Below are 11,622 nucleotides of genomic sequence, written 5' to 3' on the forward strand. Positions count from 1 at the left end.
GAGAAAGGTCCGGTGTTGACTTCCCCATGGCCTCAGAGGTCCGACATGACAAGCCCCCGCCGGCGTGCTCTCCGCAGGCAGCCAGAGTCCCTGGACTCTGTGGACTCCAGTGTTTCTTCTTACTCTTCCTCATCACACTACCAACCATCGTCCTCGTCCTCTTCCGCCACCAGCCGGCGCTTTCGTTTCCACTCCAAGTCTCCCTCTGTAGGCTCAGGTCCAGCCCAGGCACAGTCACAGTCACAGTCACAGTCACAGGCACAGACACAGGCACATGCACAGGCTCTGAATACATCTCAAGCCTCTCGATCCGACTGCTTGGACATCAGCCATACAGGAGATCAGGAAGAACATAACGAAAGGCCCCAGTTTACCAGCCGAGGCACATTCAACCCAGAGAGGGGCAAACAGAAACTTAGAGGGACCAAGCCTTCTTCCCTGAGGCACTCCAGAGGAGGCAGTGGTCATAGCAGGGACCCTCCAGACATACCACAGCAGCTTGTGTTGTATGGCAGTAATGAATTCATGGTATGAAGGTCACTGCGACACCAAAGCACTCACTTTCCAACTCCCTGGCAAGCGTTTACATTCTTAATGGGAGGTAACTTAATGGCAACTGATCTCCACTCCTCAAGCATTCTTGCTTCGCTTTTCCTGAAGTCTGCGATGAAGTGTCCCCAAGTGCCGTGTACAGTGTTTCCATGTTTGAACTGCCACCCATGCTCTCACAGTGCCTCGGCAGCTCTTTACTCTGCGCCAAGAGGAGATGCACTGAGAAGGAGGACAGAGAAAAGGGAACGTTGGAATATGCAGGAGACCACTCGGTATCAGGGAATGGTATGGAGCCTGGAAAACGGAAGACAAATAAGAAATCAGGCAACATCAGGCGTCACAGATGTTACAGTGAACTTAAAGCTCACAATAATTAGCTGCTTTATGAGTTTACAGTTCATAACAATCAGTGTAAGCAGCAGTTGCTCTGTTTCTACAAATTCATATCTCCTTATTTAATTAATTTTAATGTCACAGAAATTCTTTATAGCATATAATATACAGGTAAAAATACTGTACAAAGCCGGAACACCAGCCTCTGCTGGGTAGTTGAAGTCAAATATTTATCTTTTTATTTTAATTTTTTTTTAGTATCTTGTAAAGAGATGTATGGATTTGGGCAGAGGTGTGTGTGTGTGTGTGTGTGTGTGTGTGTGTGTGTGTGTGTGTGTGTGTGTGTGTGTGTGTGTGTGTGTGTGTGTGTGTGTGTGTGTGTGTGTGTGTGTGTGTGTGTGTGTGTGTGTGTGTGTGTGTGTGTGTGTGTGTGTGTGTGTGTGTGTGTGTGTGTGTGTGTGTGTGTGTGTGTGTGTGTGTGTGTGTGTGTGTGTGTGTGTGTGAAAGCATGACTGTATGTGTGAAAGACAAAAACCACTTCATGTGTTTTGAGTTTGTGCTGCTTTTTTCCCTTTACAAGGGAAATACCGCCATCAAAGGGACCAATCAGCTGGTGCGTATTCCAGCCAAAGGGGATCCCAGCTATGTAAAGAATGTCGGATGTGTATAAAATCCCTGCATTCACTGCTTAACAGCCATACAACAATTGTAATTGTACAGTACAGTTCATATGTACAGTATAGTGGACAAATGCCATTCTATTCTTGAAACCTATTGTTACCCATCCACTCCCAAACCCATCCCCACCACCTGTCTCTAAAGTGTTTGCTCAATAGCAACCAAGAAAAAACATAAAATCAGTATGTCTCTTGTCTTTATTATTGAGAATGTTTATGTTTTTCTATACTGTTTCTTTGCACTTCGCATTCATGTCAAAGTACTGTAGATTACATATTTCAAATAAAAATGAAGCAATAATTAAGTATATTAAAGATACCCGTGCTTTTCCTACTGTATGTCACAGTAGGAAAAGGACGGGTATTGAAACATCTTCAGTGACAAAACAGACTCCAAAATACCTAAAAAGGTAAAGTTCATTTTCAGGTTCATACTTTTTTTGTGTGTTTCCACTACAGTAGAAAATATAAATGCTTTAATTTTCAAATAACATTTTGGAACATTGGAACATTGGAATATGCACCCTCTGTCTAAAACACTCCGCTTTAACAACTGTCTATTTTAAGCACCCCTCCCAAAAAAAGGCTAGTTTGCTCCACCCAAATGTACTGTATGTGGACAAGCACTGAAGAAGAGAATTGTTCCTGATAAATCCCCTTCAACTTATCAAGGTAATACCACAGCTTTAGAAGAAGTTCATTGGTTAGTTACAATGAAACAAAAAAACAACGTGGTGCAATTATTAAGGGTGTAGGCGTAGGGACAGACAGGGATGTCTGCATTTGAAATGTTCAAGTGATACCATGAAAACAATGTCCAAGTATTTGTCTTATCGATGAAAGACTACGTTTATGAAAACATAAAACACCTTTGTTTAAATGAGTAAACACAGGTCCTTCTTGCTGCGTTGGTCTTATGTGTGAACAGAAGATTATGTTGACTGATTTTGGCAAAGTGTGTGTGTACGATGTGTGTGCTTAATTTGCTGTTTTAGAAATAGCAATGATCCTCTAACTGTCACCACGGAGACAACTGCTCAGTAATAGCCCACATACACTTCTAACAGCACAGCTGAATTCTTAAGGGGCATTTTATTATTGTCTTCGGTCAAGGAAAAAGGAGGTAACACCTACATTAAGTCTTCATCCTGGCCATACAGTATACCCTTTCTGTGCTCCTGGCCTCCAAAGTCATTTAACTGTGGAATAGAGAAGAGCAGCAGTATGAAGATATGTAACGATGTGTCGTCTAGCAGGTGATGTTAAACTTATCCAACGGTAATGATGGTAAAAAAGAAAAGTAATTTACCTTTACTTTGAAAAACATCTCATCTTATTTTGTGAGAACAAAACCAAGCCAAATGTACTCTCTGTGCAGCAGTGTATATTGAGAGAAGATGTGCTTAGGTCAAAAGATATTTAAAACCGCTTTACGTTTATTTCACCCATGAGTATTGTCGTTACCCTTATGAGCCATATGATTAGGTCATGTGTGATGTCTAAACATCTATTTACAGGCAAATAACGATAACCATTGTGGAATGTAATGTATATTAACTCAAGCACCACACATAAAATGTTGTGGTATTTGTAGTTTAATTAAGTATTTCAATTTTATTCTTCTTTTATTTGATTTGTTTTTAAGTTTTATTTGTGAGTTACATCACAGATTCAGAGCATTAATGCAATATAAGCTGTGTGTGTGTGTGTGTGTGTGTGTGTGTGTGTGTGTGTGTGTGTGTGTGTGTGTGTGTGTGTGTGTGTGTGTGTGTGTGTGTGTGTGTGTGTGTGTGTGTGTGTGTGTGTGTGTGTGTGTGTGTGTGTGTGTGTGTGTGTGTGTGTGTGTGTGTGTGTGTGTGTGTGTGTGTGTGTGTGTGTCAGTGTGTGGGGGGTACTTTCGTTAAATATCTGAGTAGCATACTTCTTCCATACGTTGAAAAAATTAACTTTTAATGAGTAGAAAACCATTAAAATAAGAACTAAATTTGCATCAAAATTAAAAACCTGTAATTGGGCATGCATTTAAAATGGTATTGCTAATTTTCTGAAGGTCCATTATTGCGACAGCACCTAAATACAACTCCTAAAAAACAGAATCGGGATTTTTTTTTTTAAAATACTTCTTTTTGTACCGTGACATAATTGAAAGCAATTGACATAATTTCTAAACGTAAAGGTAGTATATTATTTTATCAGATGTTACTCAGGGACAACCTCTTGGTGACGTGAACGACGCATGCGCAGACACGCAGCGTCACAGCACCATCCGCAGGAGCAGCAGCCACCGCCGGTTACACGGGGAGCTGTCGTGTTGTTTATTCCACACAACATAAACTTTTCTCCAAAATGTCGGGATTTGACAGCAACCCTTTCGTGGACCCAATGGATATAGAGCCCTTCCAGGTGAGTGTGTGTGCTTGTTTTTTCTGTGCGAAGTCTTTAAGAAGCTGTTTTGTGAGAAGCGGAGACTGAAAGAGATATGCTGCAACACAAACCTGTTCGGTTGGTTGCTGGGTTTGGCCTCAGTATTTCCTGAGTTAGAATGTTAGGTATTAAGTAGGCCACGTTGTAGATTTAGTATAATCTATTTATAAAGTGAATCTATAAAATAGTGTGTTAACGCTGTACGTGGGCTGCTAGCTCACCTGCGCAGGTAAGCAGACGCACAGGAACAGGTGCCTGCTGATGTTTAGCCATTAAATGGGACTCCTTCAATACGCCATTGAAGGAAAATGTTAATTCTGTAAACCAGATCTTCCAGGGGAAATATGGAATTTAATGGCGCAGTTTTTAGGCGTATAGTAATTGTATTTGTTTAGTATAATAGCCACATATCTGTGTTTCAAATTATATTGTGCAATGGTTGTAGGTTAACAAGTGTCTTGGTGACATGTTTACTTAAAGAAAAAGCCACTTTTATTGTTCAAATAGTTCCATTTGAACTTAGACAGATCATACTTGCTTAGCTTGGGCTAAGAGTACATTTGGTTTGGGAGAAATTAGTGCCTGGTTAGTATTACAAATGTGACAGGCACCACATATAAAGTGAAGGGTAATGGTAATGGCTAATGGCATCTCATAATATCAAGGTTTGCCCTTTCTTTTTCAGGATGCCTCAATCACACAGGTCACCAGCGGAGCCTCTGAAAACACCGGAGAGTTCAACCCATTCTCTGCAAATGACATGGTAGCTCCTCTTTCAATTTTTAATACACTGTTGATGTACTTTATAGTTGCACCATCAATGAAACAAAATTAAATATTTTTTAAAAAGCCTTATTTGCTTCAAAGGGAATCCACACTGGTACAACCATCCCCATCTCTGCTGCCTCCTCTCAACCCGCCATCCTACCGACTTCTGTGGAGCAGAGCGCACAAGTGAGTCAGACACATAGGCCTACACATAACAGATAATGTTAGGTTCCGGAACTTGAAGAAAGAAGTTGGCAAAAAGAATCCAAGGAGCTTCGTCAATTTTTACAGCATTTATTAATACAATGATATGATCAGTCTACAAAGGAAACACAGCTTCCCCATGTCACAGATCCACAGTCCACATTGGAGCAGTTCTCTAGCAGCATGGAAAAGGACCCGATCTTCTGTTAACATCGCGCATTTCTATTCTCTGCTCTTTCCTGTCTCGTCTTCACTAATTGGTTGGCGGTGGGGGCTGGATCCTATTGGCCCCTTGTCGTCACATGGCATATCCCCGTCTCTTATTTAGTCGTCTTCCATAGGCTGACGTCAATGGAGGCGGGTCCAGTGCGCATTCTGCTTTGCCTTCTGATGACGTAGTCATGGCGCTTGTCTATGATATTTTGTTATACAATTCTTCTGAAGTTTATTGGTTATTAAACACGTAGTAATATTATTGCAGCGTCAATGAGTGAGACTTAGAGGCGGTGTGTTTAGTATGTAACTCCACTCATATCAGATATAATATCAGCTACATTCTACCGTGAGGCTAAAACAATAACATCAGGTGCGAACAGAACACAGTCCGGTCCGTCCGAAAACAGTGAATTATGTCATTTAATGTTCCGTTTCAATATATTGATTATTCTTACAATAGAAAAAAGGTTAAATACAGTGCCGGCCTGAGCTTTTAGGGGGCCCTAAGCAGAATTTGATTTTGGGCCCCCCACGCGGAGTAACCTGTGCTTGACGATTATTGACACAATTGTCACACTATAATGTTACATTATCGATTGTGTTAATGCAGACGGATTATGAACTATTTCTCCCAGGGCACAGATGCATAAGGAATGGGTGGTGCCCTTTGTTCAAGAGTGGGTGTGAACCGGAAGGGGGTCTGGGGGTCCTTCCCCAGAAAATTCTGAATTTGGTAGATGTGATTTCTTGTATTCTGGTGCATTTTTGAGATGGCCAGCTGGAGAAGGGCTAAATTTGTTCAGATTCATAGCCTTTTGCTTTTTGACTTATTGAAGTAGTGACTTGGGCTTGGGCCCGGAAGGCTTATTCATTATTCCATCCTTGCTCACATGCCAAAAATGTTTTGGGGCAGGTATATTGATCATGAATTCAGAATTTTCTTGGATTGAATTATTAATTCATTCATTAAATCATGTTGTCACTTCTTTAAGTTATTCAATATATATATGTTTTTTAAAAAACACACACAACAACAACACTCGATTGGGGGCCCCCTGGCCACCAGGGGGCCCCCAATCTAAGCAGCCGCTTAGTTCGCGTATGCTTTAGGCTGGCCCTGGTTAAATAAGTTGGTTTGAAATGTTATTTCAGCTATTTAAGAATTTCATATAAGATTCACATAACCAAAGTGCATTCAAACATTGCATTGTATGTTCCAAGCAATAAGGAAATAATAAAACAAATCTTGAAGTTAACCATTGGTGGTTGATAAAGCACTCATATCTTTCACTAAAGCAAAAGTAGGAATAAGAAAGCCTTTATTAAAAGTACAGAAGTATTATCAGCAAAATCTACTTTAAATGTTTTAAAATGACCTGTAGTTAAGCCTGTAAATTTCACACAACTACATAGAAAAATCCTGCTGTTGGTTTTAGTGATGCAGTAACTATATGGCTAGCATTGTTAAGAGTCTCTTTTGCCCCCCAGGCAAACGCATCTGCTGGCCAGGCTAACCTGATCAAACAGCAGGAGGAGCTGGAGAAGAAAGCTGCAGAGCTGGAGCGGAAGGAGCAGGAGATGCAGAACAGGGCTGCAGGCAGAGCGCTCAACACCGGCTGTAAGTATTTGTGTGAGAAGTTGCAAGTTAACTTGTGTTGTACACACAAACTATAAAACTACCAACACACCACAAGCATTCACAGTGTTTATCCACTTTTTTTTTTGTGTTTGTCAGCTAAAGAAAACAACTGGCCACCGCTTCCCAGTTTTTCCCCTGTGAAGCCCTGCTTCTATCAAGACTTTGAGGAGGACATCCCTGAAGAGTACCGCAGGATCTGCAAGAGAATGTACTACCTCTGGATGTGTATGTGCCCCTGCATGCAGTATTTGCTTTACAGCTGTATATTCTTCAATATAAAAGAGTCATTGATCCATAACACACTGATTCTGAGGGATTGGTATGTTAACAAGTCTCTCTTGTTTTAAAACTAAGCTGTGTAGTAACCCAGATTTACAAAGAGTGTAGGGCTTACAGCATCTTCACATTATAACTTACAATGAAGGATGTGTTTATAGTTTTCTATAAAGTATTGATCCATTATAGGCCATTTGATAACCTTGACATTTTGTAGAATTGCGTGAAGTCTTTAATCACAATTATATGGATCATAGACATACTGTTGGTGGTTTTCTGGACTTTTTTCATTATATGATGACATTTTAGCAAAACGTGTTCTAATTTTGAACTGGAGCATCTGTAGATAAATTCAACCTTCTTATGTCTTTCAAAAATTGTTGATAAAGAAAACTAAAAGTTCTGATTTTAGATTTTCAGAAGCAGAGACGTGCGTTTATCCTGAGGTCCTGAGTCAGCTCATTGGTTTCCTTTGTCTCCACAGTCCACAGTGCCACTCTGTTCCTCAATGTGCTGGCCTGCCTGGCTTACTTCACCACAGATCCTCAGTATGGCGTTGACTTTGGTTTGTCTATCCTCTGGTTCATCCTCTTCACCCCTGTTTCCTTCATCTGCTGGTACAGACCCGTCTACAAGGCCTTCAGGTACACTGTTTTGCTTGCCTTGTGGTTACGAAAAAATGTATAGGAATTATAGGAATGATGTATTTATTTCTTTGTAAAGTAGAAATAGGGGCATATGTACATGTGCTAATTAGCTGTGTTTTCTTATCTTTTTACTTAAAAAAAAACTTGGCAGCCTCATCCTCAAACTCAGCTAGAGGGGTTTGAGGAAGTTAATTGGGGCCACTCTGTACTGCATTAAAAATATTCTAAAAGAATTACAATGTTTGCATAGGATAATCATCTTAAACATCATTACATTGTGACGGGGTTCCAAAAATACTTCCAATTGGAGAATTATGTGCAGGTTCTATTGTTATCATTAAGGTGTATATAATGAATCACAACTCTTAAATTGGAGGCTCAAAATTGAAGCTGCTCTTTTGTGACTTCTACAGTTTAATGTATTTCAATGTGTAACATTTTTTTTGAATATTTTAGCAGCAAACAAACCTCTTGACTACTCATTATCATAAATGACATGTTGTTGGTGTTTTCTATTTTCCCTCTCTAGGTCTGACAGCTCCTTCAGCTTCTTTTTCTTCTTTTTTGTCTTTTTCTTCCAAGTGGCAGTGTATATCATCCAGACTGTGGGCATCCCCAAGTGGGGAAACAGGTCAGTACCAACCTTTACTATTCAAATCATCTTCTGCATGTTTGATGGAAGTAAAGGTGTGGTGTAAAGTTGTTCAACAGGTTTCTATTTTCAATAGTAAGACTGAGTGTGTTTTGGATAGATCTGTAGTAAATGTGTGTATGCATGGGTCCATCTTCATTCTCGCCTGTATGTGTGTGTGCGTGTGTTTTGCCCTGTTTCTCCTCTCTTGCATCTCTTTGACAGATTCCTGCTGCCCTAACTTGTCTGGGTTGCTGCTTTGTAAGTGTGTGGAACTTTTCTCTTTGGGTTTCTTTTCTGTGTCATGTAATATTTTAGGCTTTTCAGTTTGTCATTATTCACTTTTTCAAACTTCTTGCTATTCCATTGGTCACTACGGCAGGTTACACTGTTGGGTCATTTCTCTTTAAGTCTGCCATTTCCAGAACATTTTTAAATGCTTGTTAGGTAGTTAAATATTTAGTAAATCCTCATTGTTGAGAAAATTGTAACATTACACGTGTTTATTTGTTGTCTGTGTTTTCAACAGCGGATGGATCGCATCCATCAGCATGATTGGCAAAAACTTGGCTGTGGCTGTGGTGATGATGGTGGTGGCCGGTTTCTTCACAGTAAACGCTGTCCTGGCTGTCATCCTACTGAAAATGGTATGCTAATGTAAAAAGTTCACAAAATTAAATTAAACCATGTTACAGTTTTGATATTGCCCTAATTAAGCTATTTTAAAGTAAACAGCATTCCACACTTACTGTATGTTTGCTGGTAAATAAAAGACGGCAGTGCCTCACAATCAGCTGAAGTTGGCTGAAAATAGAGAGTTAAACATGGCGCACCTTACACATTTAAATATGTGTATTCCCACTTGGCTTGTATTTGTTTTTAACTCCAACTTAGTGAAGGCGCATGCAGATCAAAGAAAGAAACATAACGAGAGAAACTACAAATGTCAGGCCATGGTACGAAATGTTAAAAACTGATTTTTTTTTGTTCATCAAAGAAGCACAATTATGATAAATGATTCAAGGGGTTTGCCATTACTCTTCTTTTGATTCACTAATTGTTGTAAATGTTACCCTTCAATATTATCTGCAAATATCTATTGCTGTACACACATGCCAAAAATCATATCCTCTGGGACTGAAAACATGAGCTACTTGTGATTGATTCATTTATCTCAATTATAACTAGTCACTGCCCTAATCTGTGCCCCTTTTTCTTATAAACTAGGTCCACTCTAAGTACAGAAGGACAGGGGCCAGCTTCACCAAGGCCCAGCAGGAGTTCTCCCATGGAGTCCTGACCAACCCATCAGTGCAGTCTGCTGCGACCAGTGCTGCCACCTCAGCTGCGCAGGGAGCCTTCAGCAGGAACCAGAGGAATTAGATTGATTTTTTTCACATCCTTCATGCTACAGGCTAGTCTCTTCTATGACCAACAAAGCCATGTCCTAACATACTTCAACGGGTTAAGGGAATGGGTTTAATTATTTAGTGAAAAGGGCAACAAAAAAAACCAACATGAAGAAGTTTCTACTCACTTTAACATCTGCCTAGTGAAGTGTCCCCGTTTTCCACTTTTAAATAAGCTGTGGTGGAGTACAGAAGATAAGTTAGAGGTCTTATATAAGCATGTAATGACCTATATATATCTCAGTTGTTATTGAACCCTCATCAGTATACAGCTATGATATCAAAACCATTTCTAGGAAATGTAGGACGGATCACGAAATTGAAAGTCAATTAAACAGGATAAAAAGAAGGCCTCCTAATATAACCGACTTGAATAAATTAAAAATGATCTGACTTCAAATGTAAATGTGAAAGTATATGCTGTGCAATATGCAGTGCACTGCTCAACAGCACTGGATTTTAGTGATAACATTCAATTATTTTAATCTTGTCACTGTTAAATACGCTGGCGGAAAGTGATAGGATTTCTCACAGTTTTTGGTAAAAATAACATGCTGGGTCCTCAAAATAAACTTTAGGAGAGTTGGTATTATATAAACACATACTTGACCGGAGAATGTTTAACCATCATTGAATGATGGATTCACTTAACTTGTATGTATACATATGTTTGCCATTGCAGCAGCATGTAGAGCTTTAGGGGGTAACTGGTTTATCATTCTGCTTTATTAACAACCTTGATACATGCAGTACACATAATATTACTGGACTCCCTGAAAAATGAGATGCATCCTGTAACTGTCTTACACTACTGATGAAAACAGCTGCTGTTTGTACTAAATATTATGTTTGAATTTGTATAACACTGTAAACGTTGATGGTTAATGAAGGTGAAGGGATGAAGGTTTTTCTTTCTACTGTTTTAATCACTGGTCTCGAAGTGAGAAAAACAAGTTGTTTTTAGGGCAAGGAAGTTGTTGTTTAACTGGGGTGGCACATTTTAATTTATGTTGAGTTAGGAATACCATTATATTTTCTTTGAAACTATGGAGCTTTTAAAATTAAAGAAATATCACAGGTTTATTTGTAACTGACATAGTATAGAATTTAGCAAATGTATGTTGTAAAATGTATTAATGAGCAGAAAGAACACAATATTTATTTGTTGATTATCCATTATTTTGACTTGTTATCCGTAATAATTATACTGCAGATTAAAGTCATGTTACTGAATAGTTGCAGATTGGGTGTAATTTTTAGCTGCGTTGTACCTACTTGTTGTTAGGTATTAGCATTTTCAAATGTTTGCCTGGGAATATATAGAATATAGGCTAAGATGTGCCGTTCTGATTTACTGTTACTTTTTCACTGAATCACTTTCTGTTAGTTTAACCTTAGTGCCTCTCAGCAGGTGTAGTCCAGCAATTTATCCGTGGGGATTTAAGCACAAGGCTGTTAGTGATTTAAAAAAAATGTTGTTTGTCTTAATACTTAATAGAGAAAATTATTATATTGAAATGCCCCTTTGCTGATCAGAATGTGTGTTAAGGTGTGTTGTACATATTGGTGACTTATTTAAAACACTGCTTGGTACTTGCTAGAAATCGGTTTCCTCTCATAACATTCAATAAACAGCTGTTCTGGACTATTTCACAAAACATGGATCATGTCTAAGATAGCTTGTTTAGTAAAGAATACTGTACTTAACAAATGTCTTAGTTACATGATGTAAAATACACGTAGACGAAATAAAACCTAAATATGATGAACATTGTATTGGTTGGTTGGTAACGCCTGGAGTAAAATCATTCATAAATCCAGCCAGCCACTCCTCCGCATTCCACTG

General features: G+C 39.2%; 2 protein-coding genes across 2 annotated transcripts in view; both read left to right on the forward strand.

Annotated features, from left to right (window-relative positions):
* The window catches only part of myo9aa (myosin IXAa), a 93,808-nt gene extending 92,063 nt beyond the window's left edge, over positions 1–1,745 (forward strand). The window contains 1 exon segment of the mRNA XM_063881495.1: positions 2–1,745. Coding sequence (XP_063737565.1) covers positions 2–534 — 533 coding nt within the window. The 3' untranslated portion in view covers positions 535–1,745.
* A 2,055-nt stretch (positions 1,746–3,800) lies between these two features.
* scamp2l (secretory carrier membrane protein 2, like) lies at positions 3,801–11,545 on the forward strand. The gene is made up of 9 exons (XM_063881941.1): positions 3,801–3,965; positions 4,672–4,749; positions 4,854–4,940; positions 6,663–6,792; positions 6,910–7,038; positions 7,574–7,733; positions 8,266–8,367; positions 8,897–9,014; positions 9,595–11,545. The coding sequence occupies exons 1-9, from the start codon at positions 3,909–3,911 to the stop codon at positions 9,748–9,750; spliced, it is 1,017 nt and encodes a 338-aa protein (XP_063738011.1). The 5' UTR covers positions 3,801–3,908; the 3' UTR covers positions 9,751–11,545.
* Positions 11,546–11,622: the final 77 nt, after the last annotated feature.

The sequence above is a fragment of the Eleginops maclovinus genome, chromosome 4, assembly GCF_036324505.1.
Source record: "Eleginops maclovinus isolate JMC-PN-2008 ecotype Puerto Natales chromosome 4, JC_Emac_rtc_rv5, whole genome shotgun sequence".
In the NCBI taxonomy this organism is placed as follows: Eukaryota; Metazoa; Chordata; class Actinopteri; order Perciformes; family Eleginopidae; genus Eleginops; species Eleginops maclovinus.

Excerpts from the sequence above, each read along its gene's own strand:
- scamp2l (XM_063881941.1), top strand. The coding sequence starts at position 3,909 with ATGTCGGGATTTGACAGCAACCCTTTCGTGGACCCAATGGATATAGAG. Across the intron at positions 7,039-7,573 it reads AATGTACTACCTCTGGATGT|TCCACAGTGCCACTCTGTTC; the intron begins GTATGTGCCCCT and ends TTGTCTCCACAG. Across the intron at positions 9,015-9,594 it reads CTGTCATCCTACTGAAAATG|GTCCACTCTAAGTACAGAAG; the intron begins GTATGCTAATGT and ends CTTATAAACTAG.